Source organism: Erpetoichthys calabaricus, chromosome 14, assembly GCF_900747795.2.
Source record: "Erpetoichthys calabaricus chromosome 14, fErpCal1.3, whole genome shotgun sequence".
Taxonomy (NCBI): Eukaryota; Metazoa; Chordata; class Cladistia; order Polypteriformes; family Polypteridae; genus Erpetoichthys; species Erpetoichthys calabaricus.
In genome coordinates this window covers 47,732,423-47,757,912 of record NC_041407.2, presented here as the reverse complement: position 1 = coordinate 47,757,912, position 25,490 = coordinate 47,732,423, and the positions used below count along the sequence as shown (strand labels likewise).

The following is a 25,490-nucleotide window of genomic DNA, read 5'->3' as shown; positions in this document are numbered from 1 at the left end:
TATAGTTAACTCTTTTGTCTGACAGTGACTGAAACACTAGTGAAAAGTAGCCATTTTTAAACCACCTCTATGGTTCACTTCTAAGGAATTCCTAGAATCCTTTATGTTTGCCGAGTAAGTCTTTAGGATTATCTGATGAGGACCAGAGGCTCTAAAACCTGTGATCAAGGACACAGCCATCCAGTAACAGCAGAGAGGACCGGTGAAATGGTAATTAGAGTCACAATATAGCAGTGCTTGTGTTTTTCCTTTCCCGCCTTTGGCTTTCTCAGTACAATGCCTCCCCATCACCGAAATGCCCACTAACCTAGTAAGTTATTCTGATATTCAAATGTACCCTTATCCACACGCACCCTAACATGCTAGGAGAAAAGTAAAATTACTGACGGTGAGGCATTTACTCATAGTGCCATTTGAACCTGTGTTGTTAGTGCAGACGCCTAGGATTTCATCTGGGCTCCCTTCTTGTCTAGTAACTGTAGGGTCTCCATTTTCCCTTTCTTGGATACCCTGTTACCAGTTGGTGAGGAGGATGACCAGCTTATTCTCAACAATTCTATACTACTTTCAGTGAACCCTTGTCGTCCAACCCCACTAAGTTAGAAACTCTAACTACTTGGCCTATTCTTGTCTGTGCTCTTTTGAGCAGCCAATCATCTGTTGTTGCTCCTCTGAAAGTAGTCATCACCTGCTTGTATAGCAGTCCTGCTAGTCCAGATTCTGGACACCTTTGACCTAACTCATACCACTCTGATCTGACCTAACACTTTTGTGAGTTTTCCTATCTCAATTTTTACTTCTATGGAGGGACAACCACTGGCACTTGTTATTTTGGAATGTACAGTATATCTTCTGTATCTGGCATTTTAAATACAGTGTACATAGTTTCACAGTGAACACTGTCACAAATGCATTTTACAAAACAGAATAAGACAATACAAACCAAAATTGCATGTGTAAAGGCATATTACAAGACAAGATGCAAGTCACAGATTAATTTCATTTGTAAGTAAAATGTAGGACTTGACTTGTTAATGGAACATTAAATTAAGTGGTGACACTGGAATCATCTTTTTCTCCTTTTGCTCAGCAATTTTTGCCGCTCCTTTTTTACTTTTTTTCTTACTGTATATTTTTTGTTGTGACCATTCAGAAAGTTTTATAATGTCAGTAGTAGCACAGGACACTAAACTGACCTTAAGCCAAACCAAATTAATTAAATAACCAAGTTAATGAACAAAAGAAAACAAAAAACAGTGTCATTAATAAGTACAAAGTTGAATAACCTGAATAGTTAATTTATTAAGAAAAATGTTTGTTTTCTTCCAGCATCTCAAAGACATTTGCGTTGATTCTGAACTGGCTCATTATAAGCATGGGTATATAAAAAGAGCCCCTAGAAAGGAATGGCACGCTGCACAGGGTTGGTTCCTGTTATGGTAGTGTTTGGTCTCGTTTGAACTTGAATTGAATTAAGTATGTTTATGGTATCTGAATTTTGAATTTATATTACTGTAAATTTAATCTACATTTTCTTTATTTCCCTTACCAAGAATATACTTCTTTATATTACCTGGCAAAAGTGCAAGTGGGCTCCACCAGTACTATAGATTGCATTTTAAAATTTTACAATTTGTTTTATTCCTTCCCAATCAGATAAGCATTGTTTTGCCAATAGCCTAGAATTACATTTTAGGCAAAGACAAGTCACACAAGCAGCCTCATTCTGCCATTGCATTAATAACATGACCTTCTTTGAGTTGAAGCAAGTGACTTTAATGTTTCTGTGAGTGTTATAAATATGAACCACACACATTTCTTTGTAGATTTCCTGACAAAATCAATGCATTGTAAATCTGTTGAAAAGAAATGTACATGTGAATTTCCCCATGGGATTAATAAAGTTTATCTTATCTAATCGAATCTAATGTGGAGTACTAAAACGCACATCATGCTTATACTCTATTAAAACCTTTCTTGTTCCAACTATTCATGATGTGGGCTCATGTGCTTTGATATTTATTATAGAGAAAATGAATTTTGGATCCCCAGATGTAAGTGTGGGAATCTTTGACACATCTATAGTGTCTAAGAAAGATATTTTGGTGTGGTGGCCAAATTCAATTTTCAAAGTGATTTTTTCTTACAGTGAATTGACTTTACATTCTGAAATTACTTTTCTTTATTACTTTCTTAAAGTAGTACAAACATTCTTTCAGTCAGGTATTTTATGTGATTGATTATGATGTGGTACCATAAACCTTATTATTTTAGTGCAAATTTGTAGCATTTATAATTTTGTATACAACTAGAATCACGTTCTTTAGTTCATCTATTAATTTTCTCAGAGTTTAATTAATCTAATTCTAATAATCCTCTTGTTTGCTCTAATAGCACTGAACACATACTTTTTTACATGTGCATAATGATGTGATAAAAATCATGTGCTTTTTTTGTCAAACATGTTTTTTTATGCACTAGTAAGACTTGGTAAACATTAACAGAAGTACTATGTATGTTTAAGTATACATTCTTTATGAGGGAGGTTATTCTGTCGTGGCCATCACAATGTATAACCTTTATCTCCACTCTTAACATTTTAATAAGATAAGTTATCAAGAGCAATTTTACTAACTTCTGGAACAAATTGCCATGTGCATTCATCACAATATTTAAATTGAAAGCATAGAAACTAGATTTTTATCAGCTTTTGTTGATCTAATGGTTGAGAGAATTTGAGGGTGTTTGGAGGAAATGTGAAATTTTTTATCATGAGTTATTACTTGACGTGGATATAAAATGAAATCACTCTTGTCAGGAAGTAATAGTCGCTGTCCGTCTAATACTGAAATGACATATTTCCTTTAAATTAATGATTGTTAGTAAGAATTTGCTGCAGATTTTTATAGAGTCTTCATGAATTTTAAGAAAAATATTGCAATGAATATCTCCATCTCCATTTAGTTGCAATATAGACATCACTAAGGGCACTATTTGACCACGGCCTTCTTACAGTCCTGCACCACCTGAGCCTTGTGCAATGTTGTGTTTTTTATAAGATTCACTTTCAAATCTTTGTTCTTGCTCCTACTCTGTTCAATATTTGTATGGACTGGGTGTTGGGCAAGGTCGTGAAGCAGCTGTGGGGCATCTTTTGGTGAAGAAAGATTCATGGATCTTGACTTTGCTGACGATGCTGTGATCTTCGCGGAGTCAATGGAGACTCTGATCGGGGTGTTCGAGAGATTGAGTGAGGAGTCTGAGTGTCTGGGCTTGTGAGTGTCCTATATAAAAACCAAGATCCAGGCCTTTAATGACCTCTTGGGCATAGCCATTAGCAGTGTGTCTGTTTGCAGAGAGAGGGTTGACCTTGTCGAGAGGTTTACTTAACTTGTCGTGTCTCTGGTGACTCTTCCTATGAAGTCAGTAGACGGATTGGGAGAGTATGGGGGATCATGAGGTCACGGGAAAGGGTTGTGTGGCACTCCCGATATCTTTGCAAAAGGACGAAGGTCCAAGTCTTTAGAGTCCTGGGGCCTCATGCATAAATGGTGTGTACGCACAAAAATGTTGCATAAGAACGTTTCCACGTTCAAATCGCGATGTATAAAACCTAAACTTGGTGTAAAGCCACGCACATTTCCACAGTAGCTCATACCCTGGCGTACGCAAGTACTACGCTCGGTTTTGCAGGCTGGCAGCACCCAGCGTCAAAGCAGTGCTACTGTTCCTGTGTGGTTACCCTTTCTTATTAGATTCACATCCCTGACGCGGCTTTATAAATACACTGAAATTAACAATAATATTATTTATTAGTTTAATGCATCTGATTGGAATTAACCTGTAACAATATAATGGTCCACAGAATGGTCAAACTATTCTAAATACAATAGCTGCTTTAGTGTTGTTACTCTCACTGCACCTTCTTCTTCTTCTTCTTCTTCGTCTTCTTCTTCTTCTTCTTTCAGCTGCTCCCATTAGGGGTTGCCACAGCGGATCATCTTTTTCCGTATTACTCTCACTGCACCACTCGGAGTATTTATATCACTGTATCTGAGTGGGGAATCACAGCTGTACAGCAGCTGATCAGAAAGAGAATTATCGGTATGCAGCATCTAGCACATGCTGCCTCAGCCATTCTGTCTATTGAACTGCTCTCATACGGCAAATGCTTCAGAGCCTTTCTTGTACTGACCTCGCTGTTCAGGAACAGTTTCATCCCAAGAACTATAAACGCACTCAATCAGTCCATCAAGTGCTCCTTGTAGAACTGTTTGTACCTATAAGTACAATTACCTCACTGTAAACTTGCGATACAGTTATAATATTGCACAACCTGAGCCACTTTATAAAGCGCATATTTACATATGATAACAATATCATTTTTAAGATGAAATGCAGCAAAATATGTTTATTATATTATAGAGATAAAACTTTAACTTCATTTAAATAATCTATATTGTTAATAATTAAACATGTGAGGACACGGTGCCGCTCCGTTCACGGATTGTTCCTGCCTTGCGCTGAATTCTTGCTGGTGCTGGAAGGATAGATGGATAGAATAATTAAACACGTACTATGAAGATATTTCAATGTTCCTTAAAAGTTTTGAAGAATCAGCCTTCTAAGCTTATAGATGGCTTAACGTCTATTACAGAGCTGATTGTGTGGCGATTGGGTATTTGGAGAAAGAAAAGTAAGGACAGGAATTGGGGATTAGTATGTTTGAAAGAGACAGTACTGCTACAATAAACTATTTCATTGAAGGTCACGCAGCAAGCATCTTGCGTGAGACATGAACAATCACTGCGCCACCGTGTTCCCGTGTTTAATAACATGCTTTAACTCCTATCATCATGAAAATGATATCATGTACACATCTCAGTATTTTAATTATTCAGAGAGCTGTAATATTACGAATGTAATGGATTCTGTATCCTATAGGAGGAAGAGAAAGCCCGTTTAAGAAGAAAGTAGTGCACATAGAGCACATAGAAGATCAAATACAAAACAAAGCATTTAACGTGCTACTTTAGTTACGATGGGATTTGAGAAACTAAGCATTAAACGATTTTAAGATGAAGTTTATGATGTTCCACTTTAATGACAAAATAAAGTATGTGGTTAAAGTGGAAATTTAGAGATTAAAGTTGACATTTCGTGATTTTTTCCCACTCTGTGCCTCTTTTTTTTCTCTGTACCCTAATAAGCTTTCATATGACACTCAGATGGTGGGCTACGACTCGCCTTTTCACAACGAATTTGATATGTGACAACTTCTTTTTTATTTCAGGCACTGTGCGACTTTGTGAACTTGAGCTTTCGAGTTTCTCTGACACGCTATGTCACTCGATCAGCTTCCTTTTGTTGTTTATACCACTGTCTTGCTATATGGTTGCGAGACATGGACGCTATCCAGTGACCTGAGACGAAGACTGGACTCCTTTGGTACTGTGTCTCTCTGGAAAATCCATGGGTACCGTTGGTTTGACTTTGTGTCGAATGAGCAGTTGCTGATGGAGTCCCGAATGTGACACATTACCTGCATTGTGAGGGAGCATCAGTTACGGCACTACGGCCATGTGGTGCATTTCCCCGAGGGTGATCCAGCTCATAAGATCCTCATTGTTGGGAACCCGAGTGGCTGGACTAGAACAATGGGGTGCCCACGTAACACCTGGCTGCGGCAGATAGAGGGTCATTTCCGGAGGGTGGGACTGGACTGCATGTCTGCCTGGGGGGTTGCCAACTGGGATACCGAGCTGTTTCATCGTATAGTAGGTGCAGCAACGCACTGTACCAGTGCATGCTCCCCGACTTGACTTGACTTGACTTTCAAATCATACAATGGTTTGAAGCTGAGTCTGACACTCGTTACATTATCTTTTCCATCCACACTGAGGTCCTGTTTCAGTGTCAACAGGAGTGACTATAGTGAAAGTAAATAATAGTGATACCAGACTACAAAACAGGGCACCAAACTGAGATAAAATGGGAAAGGCTTAGCTAAATTAAGCAACAATTATAGTCAAAAAATAATGCAGTATGAAGTCTTACCAGAAATACGAGAAGAATACACCTTACCAAAGTAAGGGGTCTTTGGCATTGATTTAAAATTTAAAATGCAAAGCTAATGGAACACCTCATATATTGGCAGGGAGGGCTCTGTGACAAACAGTTAACTTCTGTTTTGAGTTCTGAAATAAAGTAAATCAAAAGGTCAGCCTTCTTCTTGTTTAAAGATATACAATTTATTTGTTACTATATGGTTGTAATCACAATTTTTTTTTCCAAAAATAACACCTATATAAAAATCTTTTCTTCCACTCTTCTCATATCTTAATACATAATTCGCCTGCCTCCTCACTAACTCACTCACGTCCGTCCGAAGCCAAATGAGCAGTCACCTTCTGCGCATGTCCGAAGCCGAATGCGTAGTCACCTTCTGTGCAGCTGCCCGAAAAACCTTACGAGACCGAAATCCAACCCCAACATCGCGGCAGGCGGCGGATTTAGCCTACGCATTTTGGGATTATTATTCTGAAATCCCAAATCCTTCCGCCCAGGCGTAGGATATTAGCCCCAATCACAGCCAACCCTCATACTCAAAATAATATGTAAGAACATATTATTATTAAGTACTTTCAGCGGCAGGAACGACTCCACAGCCATCACGATCATTACACTACCGTCGTCCGCAGATGTTGATGTGTGCGAAGCGAGGTACGCATTCTAAGCCGTATACAAATCTCCACAGGTGGCGCAGTACGCATTGTCGTGTGCTGCTGCTGAGATCTGAGTAAAATAAAATGCTGCTGGCCTATTCGCACTAAGCACTGAATGTTCACCACACCATCTGGAGTGATTTTAATGCCCCTTGCATCCTCGCCCTTTCAAAACTGCTTATTCTCGCAACTTGGTGCCAACGGCCGCAATAATTCACAGGGAAAAGCGACTTCGATTTAAGCTCTAGAGGCCTGAAAGGCGATTTCGACTACAGCTCGAGGCCTAATTATGCATTCTGATTCAATTACGCATTCATTCAATACACCTATATCAGGTTTGTGGTGCTTATACTTATTACTGTTCCATATTTTACTGGAACATTCATCATTACAATATTATACTATAGGCCTGGAAAATTCATCAACTAACAGTACAAGCCTGTACAGTAATGAGTAAAGCGGACTAAAATCATTATAAAAAAACTTCTTCGTTTCTTCTTCTACTTTTCGTTGATTTGTATTTCTCATTTTTTCCCTTTTACTGCCATAGGCCTACATAATTATAAAATATGGCAATTTTTATGCACATGACACAAAATAAATTAAGCTTAAAGACTACATGTGTTTCCAAATTCAAAGGGCATTCCCTGTCAAACTAGCATTCGCCATGACTATAAACAAGTCACAAGGACAAACATTTGACATGGTAGGAATATTCCTTGCCGAACCCGTTTTCAGCCATGGTCAATTGTATGTGGCTTTTTCAAGAGTCAGAAGGGCAAATGATGTGAAGGTGCAAGTTAAAGATGGGCCACATCATGGGAAATTACTACCAAACAGTGAGAGTGTCTTCACAAAAAATGTAGTCTACAGAGAGATTTTACAACTTTAGTTGCATACTGACAGGCCTCCAGTATACAAACAAAAAACGTTGTCATAGATAGCATGTATTTTTTAAGTGTACAGTATTTTTCACAGTGATAAAGTCATACATATCCCAAACCTCTTAGTTAATTATCATTACTTACATCACTTTCTTATTTATTTCTTACTTATCATTTGTTCTTCATACACTGCTGACACAAACTCGTGCCCATTTCATCTTACGTTGTCGAAACGGGCTTTTTGTCTAGTTGATGCATATTGTAACACGATTTTGCATTCATGGGTTTGGTGTTCCACAGAGAGGATACAGGAGGTAAAGACTTACAAACAGAATAAACTAACATTATTACATTCTCGCACCTGCTAAATCTAATTCAGTCTTCAAGGTAGCCAAAGCCTATTTTGGTAGCATCCAGTGGAAAGCAGAAATGATTTCTAGACAGGATTCCAGTCCATTACAGGGGTCACTGTCACAGCTTAATTTACTTTCTTTAATAGTTTTGCCATGTACTGGGCAGTTTCAACACCAGATTGTGCATCTTTGCCAAACATCATAAATATTAAAACAAGCTATTTGTCTTATATTTTGATTATGGTTTTTGCCAAAATTTTGCTCCGTTTTGCACATATTGAAAGAGGTTTTTCCCCAATACTCTACATAAAAATACAGTAGTGAAGCCTGATGGCAAAATGAGTGATGGAATGGAATCTTTCAAAAATAATGGTATTATCTTTTATCATTTCCTTATAGTAGTTTTAAGTTTCCATGCTATTTTAGTTCCACTTAAATTTTAAAAAGGGCCATGGATGGACTGTGGAAATCTGCTAACACAATGACTTGTTTCCCAGTATGACCAAGATTTAATGCACAAATCCAGAGTAACAAGTTTTTGCTGTCTCTATTTATGTGAGAAAATATAACCATGGTAGCCCCTGGGAACCATGAAATGTAATGCAATATGTTGTTTTATCCATTTTATCATACACTGTGTTTTTTTTATTGCATCAGTAATATAAATGATTATTTGTTTCATGCAGGGACCTCGTGGACCTGTGGGCTCCAAAGGAGAGAAGGTACATCTCTGTGCAATGAATAGTATTGTAGAATTTAGTACCCACGGTGCTGAATTGGCCTCAGGTGTATAATAGAAATAAAATCTTTGCATCTGTTTATCCCTAGCTTAGCTTGAAGATCATTAATATACATCCAAATTCTAAATTTGCCATTTATTTCCGAATGCTATGTGTGAACAAATAATGGGCCATGTAGCTAAATGTTAAAAATTATTTTTATATCTGGTCCATCCCTTTAATTTTACATGTCTTAAGAAACCTGAATAGTGCTATATATTCAAGATAACTGGGCTGCTTAATGATGCTGTTTTCTCTGCAACTAGGGGGATCCATGTGAAGTGTGCCCAGTTGTTTCAGATGAAGCCAAAAATATAGTCGCTGTACAGGGAAAACCAGGACCAAAAGGAGAGCCAGGGGACCCAGGTTTAGGCCAGCCTGGCTTAACGGTAAGAGGAGTCAGTTCTGAGTTTGGAAGTTGACAGGGTAACTGGGTAGTGGCCATTTTATTACCTCTAAATAGAAATCTTTGAGGGTGACGTATAGCCAGGTTTTAGTTTATTATGAAAAAATACAGAAAACAGACTTCTTACTGTTAAGGAAACGATTAAAGGCCTTTCATACTTAATGCATCCATGTCACCGTGAGTATCTGCTAGGGTGTACATGATGGCATTTTTGTCAGCATAGGTTGTGTTGGCAACCATGTGCCTCCAGAATTTTTGTGATCTTGTGCGTGTTGACTGCGCATGTGCTAGACAAGAAAACATGGGCTTATTTGAGAAGCAGGTGTGTGAAGTGATTTATTGCTACCCATATAATCCAAGAGTAAAAGCACACACAGATAGGCAAATGTGCACAAATTCATGGTGAGAAACCAATCAAACCCTGGGTGAAAAGATGAAAGCTTTTGCAGGCAGAATTGGAAAGGCAAAGATAAAACTTGGTGGGAAAAAGCTGGAGTTTCTGTAGTGTCACTCACTGAACAGTTGTATTACAAACAAACTATTGTCTGTGCACATTGTCAGTGGGTGTCTCTGCCCAAATTTAAATGGGCATTTAGAATAGGTAATTTAAACAAAAAAATCTTCATTTTTTTTGGTCTCAAAAAAGAATCGGAAAATACACCATGCTGGAATAAATGTGCAAAATATCATTATTTCACAGTAGAAACAATTCTAATAAATGAGAGCTAATAAAACATTAAAATATATAAGTAAATAGTTTTTATCAACTTTGTCCAGAAAGTTGATAAAAATAAGCAGATCATGCCATAGATTATTATTTGTACAGCATGAATATATTGTGTAGCTTAGAAATGTGAACCTAAATAACGTCTGTCTCAGATTATGAGTTTTTAAAATAATATTTATTACAGGTATGCAGGATATTTCCTTGAATTTACTGTAATTTAACACCAGCAATATCACCAACAACAGTTTGCTAGCTACATGCATCCCATTTCTGGTTTGAACAATTCACTGTTTTACCATATGTTTGTTACAGGTAAACTTGTATTTGTCAGCTGTTACACATACTATTCTTGATAGACAATACATGCCATTGAAATCCTGTTTCATATACAGTACATTATGTTGTGCTGGTGCCTATATTACCTGCATCATAAACAATGAAAAGGCCAAGCCTATACAGGCCCATGGTCCATAGTAGATTGCACTTAAAACAAGAGAAACAACACAGACGTAGGAAGAACATTTAAACTCTGCAAAGACGTACATGGACAGAGATTTGATACTGGAACTCTAAAACTGTGTGGCAGCAGTAATGATTACCATGCCACTGTTCCACCCTTAAATTATATAAACATTTTATTATGTTTAAACATAACATCAACATATTTCTTAGTGAATTCTCTAGCTAATGTATCTTTCTGTTATAACTCATGTACTGTCTCTGGGTTCTAAAACACAGCTGCATCAAAACAAAAATATGAGTGTCTTAGTTGGATTAATAAGCAACCTTGGAGACATACTTGAGTAACAGCCATCCCTCCACATTATGAAGCAGCTTATTTCTTTACTGGGTGGCAGGAAAACTAAAGCATATCCCAGCAGCATTAGGATACCAGTCTGTGGTGGGTTAGACTCGGACTGAGACTCTCACTTACTCCTATCAGTATCATTTTTGGATGCCCATCAAAATTATGTGACATCTTTTATAGGAAACCAGAATTCTCAGAGAAATTTGGTATAAACAAGTGTGTGAGTTGCATATAGACGGTGATTTATACCAAGATTCCTGTAACTGTGAGGCAGTTTACCAAGTGTTTACCATCACACTAACTGCCCAATTGTAGGGTATATATTCTGCTGTATATCCTAATAATAAATTGTCAAGTTAAAGTAAAGAACCTGAAACATTGTCTTCATAATACAGAAAACAGATAACAATAAAGTAAAATAAAGTGAAAAGATCTTGAGTGGCCTAACATCAATACTAATATGAGCAGCCTGGGCTTCTGCTTGTGTGTGTCGCTTGATAAAAAGCATACCATCAGCACATTCTGATTACCTGTGCCATAACAAAAAAACAACCAACTAGTACACCAAAGCTCTTTTATGTCAGATAGTCTAGGTCTTGTTTTAAGTCACTTCTGATAGCCATTTTAAAAGAACCATGGATTAAATTTTTTGAGCCACTAAGCATTTGCAAAGGCCAAAAAAAGAGCTGTTACCGGCTTTTTCTTTTCCATTAGCAGGCCTGTAATTATGAAATGCTTCGAAGTGAAAGAGGACAGAACAGCTCCCTTCAGAGTAAAGACCTATGGTATAATTAAAAGAAATTACCCAGTGTGCATTAAATCATATTGATTCAGGTTAAGTGAGAGGAAAATCAGGGGCTTCAATTATTGTGTAATTGTTATAATCATTTGACCATTGGGTCTTGCTTCATCTGCACAGTGCACAACTCAACTTACCTTGTACTTTGAATGAAATCAAACATAATTTTAAATATGTGCTGTTTCTTGTAGTTAATGAAAGACTGCAATATTTATTTGCCTTGCTTGCTTGTAGTATGCACTAAATGCAAATGTTTGTTTGAATGAATTTCTGTGTACTGTCAAAGACAAATTTCAAAGTATTTCAGAGCCACCAAAGAGTGCTGTTGTGGTTATCTTTGTATTGCTGAGACAAAGTAATTCATATCTTTTTTCCTTCTTAAGGGTGCATCCGGCCTTCCAGGAAGCAAGGGTGAGAAGGTATGTCTGAAATCCATTGGCTCCCAAGTATTTGAATGTTGCTGCTTAAAGGCTCTATTTTCTGTTTTAAACAGTCAGCAGAAAGTTTTAGTGTGTGCTGCCAGGTATGACTATCTCATTTACTAACACTGGTTAAAGCACAGTATTTCTGAGTTTCTTGTGCTGTGGGGCTTTTATTTTATAAAAGTACAATCAATGTTTGCTCTTCAGGTCACGTCATCAGTGTAGCTTACCTGTACTTGAAAATAATGAGAAGTCTATTTTTTTTATTTTTTTTTAAGGGTGACCATGGAACTGATGGTGTTAAAGGAGAAAAGGTTTGTGAAATGTACTTTTATTGATTCTCTGTAAAAAAAAATTTCTTATGTAGTGTTGGAATTATTGAATATCAGAAATTTGACAAACTGCCTCTTTCAAAGTGTGTGTTATGGTTTTAGTTATTTTATACATTTTTTCTTTTATTTCATTTTTTTACATTTTTTTATACATTTCTCCATTATACCTAGAAGTGCATTTTAGATCATTTTTGGGTTTCTTAGTATGGAGAATTATCCATCCATCCATTATCCAACCTGCTTTATCCTAACTACAGGGTCACGGGGGTCTGCTGGAGCCAATCCCAGCCAACACAGGGCATAAGGCAGGAAACAAACCCCGGGCAGGGTGCCAGCCTACCGCAGTATGGAGAATTAATTTAATTTATTTAATTTCAGTTTTATTTTATTATATTAGAAATTATTTCATATCTTTCCAAAAGGGCTTTTTTTTTTCAAATGACATAGCCTTCTTGAATTCGACTCATTAATAAGCATGGATGAATGGAAATAATAATTCTTTGCATTTATATAGCGCTATTCTCACTACTCAAAGCGCTCAGCAATTGCAGGTTAAGGGCCTTGCTTAAGGGCCCAACAGAGCAGAGTCCATATTGGCATTTACGGGATTCAAACCAGCAACCTTCCAATTGCCGGTGCAGATCTGTAGCCTCAGAGCCACCAGTCCTAACAGAGTACTGCCATGTGTTAATCTACTCCTATGTTGCATCAATTCATCTCTAGTTACACACACTTACGTTTGTCTTCTGTTGATTGTTATGCATTGCAAAATCTTGCATTTTGTTCTTATATTTCAATTTGTTCTTATGGTTTTGAAATATACAATTATTATCTATAGAGAGAGTATATAAAAAGATTGGTTATTTAAACATAGTGAGGCATGGGCCCATGAAAAATATTAGTGGTGGTTTTGTCATACACTACTGCAAGTCTGGTCTGTCTGACCAAAAGTTAGCCTGGAATTGTGTTTGAAAGGTTTTATTCTTCTGCTGTCCTATGTTGTTAAATGGGGCTTGGGTTTTTTTTATCTGTAGGGTTTTATGTAATTTTAATACAGGTACATGTGGGCCACTCCACAGATCTTAGCCTCCAGTTTGTGCTCTTTGGCCTCACCGTGCATCCTTCCCATGAGAGTTCTCGGCTTATGGGGTGGGGGGATGGTGGAATGTGGCAAAGCATTTTAGGGTTCCGTGGCGGCACAAGATTTCATTTTAAAGCAGTTAAGGCTCAAACGTTGGGAGTGTAGGTGCATGCGAGCAAAAAGCTGTGCAGTCCCAGAGTGTTCAATGGGGAGATTTGCTGATTACCTGCTGACGTCCAAGCACCATCAGCACATCCATTCCTGATTAATAATAATAATTCATTACATTTATATAGCACTTTTCTCAGTACTCAAAGCACTATCCACACAGGGAGGAACCAGGAAGCAAACCCACAATCTTCCACAGTCTCCTTACTTCAAAGCAGCAGCACTACCACTGCACCACCTGTGAGGATAGACTCTCTGTGCATCATTAGTGAAAGCACCGGCACTCACAAGATATAAAAAAGTTCTGAGAAATACAGAAAGGGAAAAATCAAGAGAGTGAAAGAGTGGCAGAATCAGGGGTTGAGCTGGTGCACTGGAAAGGAGGTTAGGCAATCAGGTACCCTGCAAGGGAGCAAGACAAATGGCACTCCAGCGGTGCGTTGCTGCTGTTGAGCATCAGGAGGAGCAGTAGCAACTGAATGTTCCAGGAGTCCTGAAAGACAAAAGGCAGGGGGCAGGATGATAGAGTCCTGCTCCGAACAGTGACTGGCTGATGTGGCTGAGATGAATGCTAGAGATGGTTCACTGGAATCTCAGCTCTGCTGAGGAGTCTGGGATGATGAGCAGTGGAGACGGGTGGGAAGGAGAAAGGGAGAGAAAATACTGGGGCTTAAGTGGGAGATAATTAATCCGAGTCTGACTCTGTGGTTCTGATCTTCATTTTAAACATATTTATTAGAATATTTTATTGGTTTTAACCTCCACCAAGACACTGTTTTTAAAGAAGATTATTTATTAAAGCATTCTAGTACCCTCTTCTGGAGACATTGGTTTGTTTTGAATAAATGCACTTTTCAACAGACTTCGTATTTGTGTCCTAGCTAATTTCAGTACATAACTATGTATGCCCGAGAAATGGGTGATGCCAAGGCTGCAGGCACCCAAGCCATCACACCATGTATATTTTTATTAATGGTAGATAATTATTAAATTCTAAAAATATTGGACTTCAGTTGCCTAATGCATGTTTTATATCTTGAACTCCCACAGTTGATCATATCAATTTATTGTTGAAATAGTATTATTTTGTCTGTTGAGTTTATATGACTGTTCTCTTTGGTTCATTTAGGGTGAATCTTGTTTGGGATGTCCTGACTTCACCTCTGCTCCTGCTTCACTTCAGTCTTCTATTGCAAAGCAAGGGTCTAAAGGAGAGAAAGGGGAAACTGGCATCGGAGAACATGGAAGTCCTGTTAGTATGACTTTTTTTCCTCAGTACTGAAAATAAAATAGTAATACATATACACTTATTCTTATCAATATAAAATAATTCATCTAATAATAGACATAGAAGCTAAATAGTAGATGCTCTGACTTTATAGCAACAATCCAGGAATTAGCTCAAAAAATTTATTGAAAAAATATAAAAAATTTCCAAATCAAAGGTATTATTTTGTTTTAAATACAAACAAGTAAGTAGGCAGACATTTTTTCAAAAGTGAAGCATAAAGTATCTTTGATGAAGTAAAGAAAAAAAATACTAATTACTTTTAAATCAGGTCATTTAATGTACAGACACCAATGGTGGACAGTATTTTTTCCCCTGACGTTTGAGTAGTAGATTCTTTCCTAACCTGAATTCAAGTACTCTTGTAATTGTTTTCCTATGGATGTGGGCAGACACTGGTCCTTGAGAGATTGTTATGTTTTTAATGTTAGGAACAAGTAAACTTTTTGTTTTGTTTCATGTTAGGGGACTGAGAGCTTTGAACAGAGCAGGAGTATTCAGTTAAAAGTATAAAGGCTCTGAAGTTAAAGTCTCATAATTTGAGAATAACGTGAGATTAACAAGATCCCAAAAAGAGCTATAGCATGGCTTAGGCTTTCCTTTTTGCTTTTGTGTCTGTTCATCAAGTTATTTACAAAGGACAAGGATGACACTGAAACAGATGCAAATACAACCAAAAAAAAATCTTTTTGTTGCATATTTCTTTTTTATTGTTTTTTTTTTACGCAAAGGAAATGTAAATTAAGGCACTGGCTGCCAAAAATCTTATTCGGTACCTAAAATATTTGATATAAGCTTTATAGGTATTTTTTTGTTTTTGTCAAGCTAACTGAAAACAAGTGATGACTCTCCTGTTCCTAACCAGGAGTGCTCCTGCAGCTACTGTATGTAATTTCTTTCTAGCCATCTGGCTCTTATTGGTGGTGTCTGGAATATCTGTTGTAGCCATTACTGTACTGATAAAAATTTGGGGTTTCCTCTCTTAATAAACAATTTGTTGCTTTTGATGTACCAAGTTTTTATTTTTTGCTAATACTTTTTTATAACATTTAGGTATATAAATTCTAACACTCATAATGGAAACAAGTAATCTAGGAAAGCAAAAAAACTTCTTTTTACTTGATGGATTGTCAGAGGAAAATGTTAGTCAATTCTCCATGCACTATGAGTCTCTAAAAGCATCTTCAGTGGGTTGTTAACTGTAGATATATGAAGTCAGATCTGAGTAGAATTCCAGGTTACGAAATGGCATCAAAATTCCTGACAAAGCATAGACATCAGGTGTGAATTTTAGCCAATACAAGAGTCAGTAAGTTAGTTAGTGTTTTTGGAATCTACTCAGAATTGTTATTGGGGTATCAGTGCAATATTTACTCTTTAAGAATATGAGTATGTACAGTTTGGTTTTAAATTTTCTGAATCACTTAAAAGTAAGAAGTTGCATTTTCTCACTTCATCAGGCTCTCTTTTGTTATTGCAGGGTGAACCAGGTGCTACTGGACTGCCTGGGCAGAAAGGAGAAATGGTATGTATTATTTACCTTAGTTCAATTTTCTCCGTTCTTGTAAAGCTTCTTACACTTGCCCTGTGTAAATAGGTGACAATAGAGAACATAATCATACAAAAGTGATGTACATAAATACTGTGTACCTTGTGGATTTTTCATGAAACTGATCAAGATTAATTTTTCATCTAAAATTTGTGTTAACCAGAGAAGATAAAGAAAATGCTTTTATTGAATTGGTATTCATATCAGGATCCTGGTTTTCTTATTGACCTTATAATTATCAGGCTGCCAGCTCAAGTTGTAGCCATCTAATGCTCATCAGTTATTTGATAATTCATACAGGCACATGGCTAAATTAATTTAAATGATACAGGAGCCAGGTTATAGCTGGCATGTATGAATGCATATAGAGAAGATGTATGCATAACATCAATACTGGAGTCCACTCATACAAGCTAAAGCCATATATCGGTGACATACAGCATGGTTTATTAAGAGTCTTTTTTTGCCCACCATGTTGAATATCTATGGACCACACATACATTTTTAGAGTACACTAGAGACTTATTAAAATCAGAACTGTGTAGATAGTTTCTGTAGCAATGCACAAATGACAATATTTCAGCACAGCTCAATCCCAGACTTCCCTTTTATGACCCCTGCCCCTCCATCATGTGACTAATGCATTGCAAGCATTACCATGCAAAAGTGTCAGACATTAGGGGCCTTGGGGAAAAGAAAGGGAAATCGATGGGCAGGGAAGAAATTCCAATTGAAACCTACAATGTAAATAACGGCATGTATTATTTTTATTTTTACAGATTAATATGTTTTTGCTCAGATTTACATGTAAATGCGATTCCCCATTTTACCACATTTTCAAAGGCAAATCATTGCTCTTTACAAAAGTACACAAAAAAATAAATAGAAAAATAATAATAATAAAAAAAAATTAATATATAATAAAAATCAGTTGCCAAATAGAATTGCCAAGTTAAAAAAATAATGATTAACAGCAGACTGCACTCCGAAGATTAAGATTACACTATCTTTATACAGTACACTTTAGCATGATGTTTGCCATAGAAACATTTTATATAAAATAAATTGTCTTTTGAAAAAAACTTGATTAGCAAGCATTGGGCTGCTAGGAGTTTAGAACCCACCACAGAAGTACAGAAAAGGTCTTGAAGGAAACCTCCACTAAAATATGGTGTTCAGAACTACTAGCATAAAGTAAGGAGAAGCCTAAATGAACACTCCACCCAAAAGTGATACTTTTTTTCATTTGTTACTTTTACCATGATGGTGATGGCTGAGAAAAAATGTTAATTTTTCTGTGAAGAACAAATATAAAATCTTCTCTGTTACAATGGAGTCCAATGAGCAACAAATATTAAAGCGTTCATTAAAAAAATCCCATCTTACTCAAATTGCATAATTCATAAGTCAGTTATAACAAAGTTGAAAACTCATGTATTTTTAACTAAAATATTGTTAAATATGTACTTCTGAAAAATGAGAGTAGTGCACAAAAGTAAATTGAATTCAAGCAAATTTGAACTTTTAAATTTTAGACTCATCCCCCTTTCATTCATTGGTCAAGAGTCCTGATCAATTCCCAAGCTTGAATGAGGCTTACCTCAAAACAATGCACGACTCACGCAAAATGTAGTAATTTGTTTAAGTGTAAAAGAGAAAATGAAACTGTAAAATGTAACTGTCTTATAATACCAAATCAAATTTATAAAAATTGTAGTAGGAGGATAGGGTTTCAAGGTTTGTTTTTAAAAAGCAAGACAATTCAGTGGTTTAATTCAAACCAATAAACATTACATTTAAATATAAATTAGGTTTCTGCTTGAAGCCGAAGGTTTTTGAAATCCCCATGGCAAGAATGTGGTTTTACAATGTCTGAGACAAGACTGTATATCTGTATTTTAAATTACAAATGCTATTTAATAAAATGCCATACTAAAATGTCTGGATACTGAGTGTTTTAAATATTGCATGCTTAAAGTTCTCTTATATTTCCTGTGTCTTGACATTGCAAATTGTTTTACCTACTTGTACTTATAGTAGTAGCCATTGATGTTGAAGTAAATAGATAATGCTTTCAGAACTAGATTAGATCTACTTTGTTGTGAGCAGTGCTTCTCTTAAATACATCTACACAACAACCACAATATAGGAAAGAATAATGCCCAGAGTTCACACCGCAAATAGTATTAAGTTCAGGCAATGGAAAAGATGAATGTAAATGATCAAATAGGAAATGGTCAATATTTTGCCATTAGAAAAATGCAAATAGTGATGGTTCCTAAAAAAATTAATAGGTTTTAAGTCTACATGGCAGAAAAGATTTTCATACTTAGAAAACATTCAAATGCATATATTTTTTGTTAAGCAATTTTTCATGTGGAAGTTAGAAATCTCAATTAATAAAATATTATTTTGGAGAAATTAGCAAAACATTTCTGGAAGCAAAAGGACTTTTCTTATAATGTTTAAAAAGTGAAACTTTCCAAAGATGTTTTAAGATTCTTTATTTTAAAAAGTTGCTTTATTTTTTTATTTCTATTTTTAAGGTGTTTGCTTAGAAAATACCTAAATGGTTGAATAATTAGCTTAAGCAGAAAGTGTAATTAGCTCTGGTATATTGGCTGGGCATGTTTTGCTGCTATCTGTTTTGCAAAACTGATGCTATATTACACGTATGGCTTTATAAGCTATGTCTAAGTTATATAGTCATGCTGTGTACTTGGCTGCCATTTAGGTTGTAAGAAATGTGAGCTAAAGCATCTGATTTTGGAAACGTGCTTTTAGTTTCATGGACTTTGGCTTCTTATACCCCTGTTCCTAGTTACACAAGCACACCACGCTATAGCCTCCGGACTCTAATGGAAAAACCATATGAGTTCTGAAAGCACATTTCACAGACAAGAAGTGTAACTTTAAAAAGGCAAAGTTGTCTTGGAGATAGGATGGCTTTATCATACCTAGGTTAGCTTTATAAGTATCAGCAGTAAAGCTGATCAGAAAAAGAAGACATTATGTGAGAAAAGTCGATCCAAGAATGGCTCTGAGTTATAGCCAACATTTCAAGCAACACAAGAAATAGTCTGCCTGGAAAAGACTAAACAATTAGCAGTACCAAGTTGTGTGTTGTTAACATTTTATTTTGATTTTGTTTTATGACACTATATATCTGATCCAGTACAGTATTAATACATAAAAAATCTGTAACTTTTCTCCTGTCTGTTCTTGTGCTCTATCTAATAGCCTGAGGTTATAGATATAAAAGAAAGAAGAAGAACTGAACTATAACAGCAGTAAACCCTGACAGGGTGATAAGTACCCTAAGTTCTTGTCTATAAGCCGCGGCTTATCTAAGGAAAAAAGTTGTGAAAATGAAAAAATAGAATATCGGCTTATACATAAATCCGGCTTATACATCCATCGCGGGGGTTGCGTTCCAGAGCCACCCGCGAAATAAGAATATCCGCGAAGTAGAAACCATATGTTTATATGGTTATTTTTATATTGTCATGCTTGGGTCACAGATTTGCGCAGAAACACAGGAGGTTGTAGAGAGACAGGAACGTTATTCAAACACTGCAAACAAACATTTGTCTCTTTTTCAAAAGTTTAAACTGTGCTCCATGACAAGACAGAGATGACAGTTCCGTCTCACAATTAAAAGAATGCAAACATATCTTCCTCTTCAAAGGAGTGAAGCAAACAAATCAATATGTCTGTTTGGCTTTTAAGTATGCGAAGCACCGCGGCACAAAGCTGTTGAAGGCGGCAGCTCACACCCCCTCCGTCAGGAGCAGACAAAGAGAGAGAGAGGGAGAGTTTGTTTTTCAGTCAAAAATCAATACGTGCCCTTCGAGCTTTTAAGTATGCGAAGCACTGTGCAGCATGTCTTTTCAGGAATCAGCTTTACAAAAGATAGCAACGTGAAGATAATCTTTCAGCATTTTTAGACGAGCGTCCGTATCGTCTAGGTGTGCAAACAGCCCCCCTGCTCAATCCCCATACGTCAGGATCACAGATAGTCAGCGCAAGAGAGACAGAAAAGTAAGCAATCTAGCTTCTCAGCCATCTGCCAATAGCGTCCCTTGTATGAAATCAACTGGGCAAACCAACTGAGGAAGCATGTACCAGAAATTAAAAGACCCATTGTCCGCAGAAATCCGCGATATATATTTAAATATGCTTACATATAAAATCACAATTTAAATGACCGCTACGCGCTCGTGTTGACTCGGCGACGCCCAGAGCAGAAAGAACGCGCTCCGGCCGCTCCGGCCGCTCCAACCGCGCCATGCGGGGAGTGAGAGAGACGCCAATATCTCACACTCTCTCCCCCCTTAAAGAAATTAAATGGGCGCGAGTGAGACCACTGACCTCCCTCCCTTCTTTTAGTTATAGGTTATAGTACGTTCGGCTTATCCATGAGTCCGGCTTATCTATGATACGATTTTATTTTAAAAATTCGTATGATTTTTGGTCTCCGGCTAATACATGAGTCCGGCTTATAGACAACAACTTAGGGTAAATGAGATTTGGGGAATTCTGTTAAGGTCTACATAATAAAGAGTATAAATGGAATATATTTATTAATTATTTAGAGTAACCCATTTGTAGGTAATTCTTCTGAGTAATATAAACTAAGATTGTTAGGTTTTGATAGAACAGATATGACATAATGGGGAAAAAGAGACACTTAAATTATTGATTAATGATTTAGGACACAAACAGTAAGCATGAAGTAAAGTATTATCAGTAGCTTTTCCATAAAGTGTGAACTGAAAAAAGCTATCTTTAAAACAGATTCTCCTAACTAAAAAGGGGAATAGAAGTAAAATTATAACTATGCGTCAAAAATAATTGATGATCTCAGCTGTTAATGAAATTGTAAAAACTAAATAATAATACCAAGAACACAAATCATCAATACAATAAAACACAAATGACAATCTGATCAGTACATGAATTGTTAGATTATACATATTGTTGTTCAAAATGTGAAATGCAGTGTGCAAATTAACTATATGTCCCGATTTCAACTCCTTTTTGTTGGTAATAGAACTGAAAAAATTAGAAGTAAAAGCAATATTAGTAAGATGAACAGTAAAGTCAATGTAATTCAGTTGATAAGCAGAACAGTGCATTATTAATAATTACCATACAAATGCAATATAACCCACATATTTTGTAAGTACAACTCTGCTTCTCTCTGCAAATCAGTATTACGACATGATGTATACTAAACTCAGTTTTATGAAATACAAGTCCAAAATGTAATATTAATAATAATCATAAATTTTATTTAAAAACACCTTTCAAGGTTCCCAAGGACACTGTACATCAACATACTTAACATCAAACAGTCTAATATACGTACAAACACAATTAACAAGATAAACAAAAATCAATATTAATAAGGTAAGTTTTAAGTTTAGATTTTAAAACAGAAAGTGAGGTACAAGTACCGAGTTCCAAAAGCAGGGCATTCCATAATTGTGGCTCTAATACACTAGAAGTCCTATCACCCATAGTACACAATCTGCACCGTGGAATGATAACAGCAAAGAGACAGAAGAACAAAGTGAAAGTGATGGAGTATATGGACATAATAAAGAGAGCAAGTAAGATGGGGCTAAACCATGAAGAGCATTTAAGACTAAAAAGTAGAACTTTATATGAAACAAGGTAAGGGACCGGTAGCCAATGTAATTTTAAAAGTGTAGGAGTAATATGCTCCCAAGGTTTTAAATCAGGGGTCTCCAACACGTTGCTCGCAAGCTACCAGTAGCTCGCAACCCCTTTCCAAGTAGCTCGCCAAAGGGTTAACGAATCCTACATAAATTTGAAAACTTGATTATTCAAATTAGGGGTGGGGCCATCTTTCCAAAATATCATATGAATTGCAATCTATCTTTTCAATATGGCATACACTTTAGAGAATATCCGGACTCAATCTCATCAAGACCTAAGTAACACTTTATTTTAAATATAAAACAAAGTTGAATTCAATTGTTCTCTTATTCGCTAGCTAAGCTGGGTTAAGGAACACTCCCCGAAGCTGGTGAGTGAGTAAGGAAGGCCCATCCCCTTGGCCTGTTGCTTGTTTTTGAATTCGCGCAAATAAACTGGTACAGCAAGCGAATTCTGATTCTTAGCGCGATGAGAGAAGTCACAAAATCAACTGGAATGTTCAAGCAAATTGTAGAAAAAAAACCTGATCTAAATTCGTTAAGTAGTTCTCTCGTGAATAGCAGACAGACATACAGACAGAGAGACATTGTATTTTATATATTATATATTAGTAAACCTTCAAGATAATGTGCAGTTAAAGTCTCAACAGCACTCTCAGCATTTCTGGAGCTTAGTAGAGGCAGATAACTATAAGAATCTTCACCAAGCAGCTCTGAAAATGTCTGCTTTGTTTGGGTCTACATACTTCTGTGAGTCTGCCTTCTCTGACATGAATGTCATGAAATCAAAGTTCAGAACAAGACTGACAGATGAACATTTAAATGACTCCATAAGAGTGAACCTAAGTGGCTACACTCTACCATACACCTCTCTTGCTGACTCCATGCAGTGCCAGTTATCTGACTAACTAAAAAACACATCACACATGCAACTGGACATGTGAATACTCTTGTGAAGTGAAACAGTGAAATGTAACAAAATGACAAATGAATAAGTAATATCTGTGTATTTGTAATTGCATTGTTTTGTTTTTACAGCATTCATGTTTTAATTCAATAGCGTGAGATACACTAGAAAATGCATACAATCATACAAAATGCACTTGCAGGTGAACTAAATATTTTTTGTGATGTTTTAATGCAAAATGTTCAGGCAAAACAAGCTTATTCAGTTTGTTTGGGTTGAAATAAGCTATGAGAATAAATGTTAGAAAACATGAGTAGCTCTCGGCCATTTTCATTTTGTAAAAGTAGCTCTCGGGGGGGAAAAAGTTTGGAGACCCCTAGTGTAGATAAATCTGTGTATCATCAGCATAAAGGTGAAACCGTAGACTGTGCTGTATAATAATGGCACCAAGTTGAAACATATAGATGATAAAGAGCAGAGAGCCAAGATCTGATTCCTAAGGGACATCTTGGAACAGATAAGATGGGTCAGGCCTAAACCTACCAATGGCAACAAATTGCCATCAGTCCTTAAGGTATGATTTAAACTATGCAAGAACACTTCAAGCAACATTTAACTAATTCTCAAGTCTAAACTAAAGAATGTCATGATGTGCTGTATCAAAGTCCAGGTTCTTTGAGGACAGGTGTAACAACAGTCATCTTTATGCAGGATGGGACCAGGGCAGTATAAAGAGATGTATTGATAATACTGGTGATAAAAACAAGAAGAAAAGGCAAAGCGACCGTAACCAATGAAGAAAGCATGGGGTCTAGAATACAAGCAGTTGACCTAGCAGTCATGATAAGCTTATGGACTGTAGGATCATCCAAAAATGAGAAACTAGATAACAGCTGCCAGTTAAGATATTGGATGGACACAGTTTAAAATGAAAAAAATTGACCTTTTTGAAATTCAAAACAAATCTGATCAATCTTTTTATTAAAAAAATGACAATTATCTGACAGAGGTCAGAGGAGACAAGTTATTTGCAGGTTTAAGTAGCTTATTAACAGTATTATACTGGTATTATACTGACCACATAGAATGCTATTAGTATAAAAAACAAGCTTAGTTCTCTGTTGTGCTTGCTTATAGAGGGCAACATATTCCTTATAAGCAGTTACAAGGGCAACTAAGCTCGTTTTCCTACTAAGGCGTCCACAAGCTTTCATATGATGCAGCTCAGAAGAAAACCAAGGAGCAGGGTGTGTAAATGTCACACTTTCATGTTTTAATTGGCAAAACATGATCCAGACTAGTTGAAAGTATATAGTCATAATGATGAACTAAGGTAGTAGGCGATAAAGAAATCACAGCTGGAGGAGGACACTGCTTCAGTGTACTTACAATAGCAGTAGCACTGATATTTTTGTATTATTAAAGGTGATATTAAGAGGTGATTGTTGCCCATGCAGCTGACCAGGTATAAGCATATCAAATAAAATAGCCTTATGGTCTGAGATAGATAAATCAATACCATATACATTAGCAACACCATATAAATTAGCAATACCATATAAATGAGTAACACCAACAGTATACACAAGGTCAAGTGTGTGTCCTATAACATGAGTAGGAAAGTGTACATGTTGAATAAAATCAAAACACTGAAGTATGTTAAGAAAATCAGCCACATGCAAATAGGTTACAGAATCTACATGTACATTAAAATCACCAAGCCATAGCACAGCAGGATACAAAGAACACAGAGAAGTGAGCAATTCAGTGAGTTCTGACTAGAACACTGGTGACAGTTTTGGAGGATGACAGACCAGGAGATCTTGCGCCAGATAGCAGTAATAGCAGATACTTGAATGATGTAACGTCATGAGCAGAAACTGGTTTGATCCTAAACTTAGAAGAATATTTAACTGCAACACCACCCCCATGGTCAGTAATATGTGGCTTTTCCAGTTAAAAATAGTGGGGTGAAACATCCATATTTAATCAAAAATAGTCATTAGGTTGTTGCCAAGTTTCTGTCAAGCAAAAAACATCAATATTATGCCCCACAACAAAGTCCTCAATTAAACCTGATTTGCCATTTACAGAGCAGATGCTGAATAGGGCAATTTTAACATTTTGTATATAACTAGAGGATTTGACGGATTAATGGTAATAACCGCAAGTTCTCAAAGTTTACAGGAGTAAACAGTCCAGTAGTAATAGTAGAACAGCCGTGTAAATAAAAGGCATTCAGATCAAGTCAGTGTTATTCACAGTATTGTAATAAACAAACATCTGAAACAAGGTTCTGTGATATTACAAAATTGCTAAATGCCTGAACAGGAGGAGAGATGTCGGGGGGTTTGGCGCTCAGCATGATGAAAAGCATAAAGCTCCAAAAAAGAGTATCTTATAGCCATAAATCAGTTGAAGAGATAAAAGTAGCATGGCAAAACAAAACACCCAGACAGATAAGCGCATATAAGATCCAGAATCTGCAAAAAAATCTATGGGATTTAAGAAGGGCACAAGCAGGCAGGCAGTTGACCATATGGGCAGAAATTCAAAAAGATTCCAGGACTTTCATAGG

The 25,490-nt window shown here is 36.5% G+C and overlaps 1 protein-coding gene across 1 annotated transcript in view; it reads left to right on the top strand.

Annotated features, from left to right (window-relative positions):
• The window catches only part of col16a1 (collagen, type XVI, alpha 1), a 346,728-nt gene that overhangs the window by 197,101 nt on the left and 124,137 nt on the right, over positions 1-25,490 (top strand). Inside the window, exons 19-24 of the mRNA XM_051936205.1 lie at positions 8,649-8,684; positions 9,008-9,130; positions 11,865-11,900; positions 12,182-12,217; positions 14,614-14,736; positions 16,253-16,297. Of these exons, the coding sequence (XP_051792165.1) occupies positions 8,649-8,684; positions 9,008-9,130; positions 11,865-11,900; positions 12,182-12,217; positions 14,614-14,736; positions 16,253-16,297 (399 nt within the window). The remainder of the gene's footprint in view (positions 1-8,648; positions 8,685-9,007; positions 9,131-11,864; positions 11,901-12,181; positions 12,218-14,613; positions 14,737-16,252; positions 16,298-25,490) is intronic.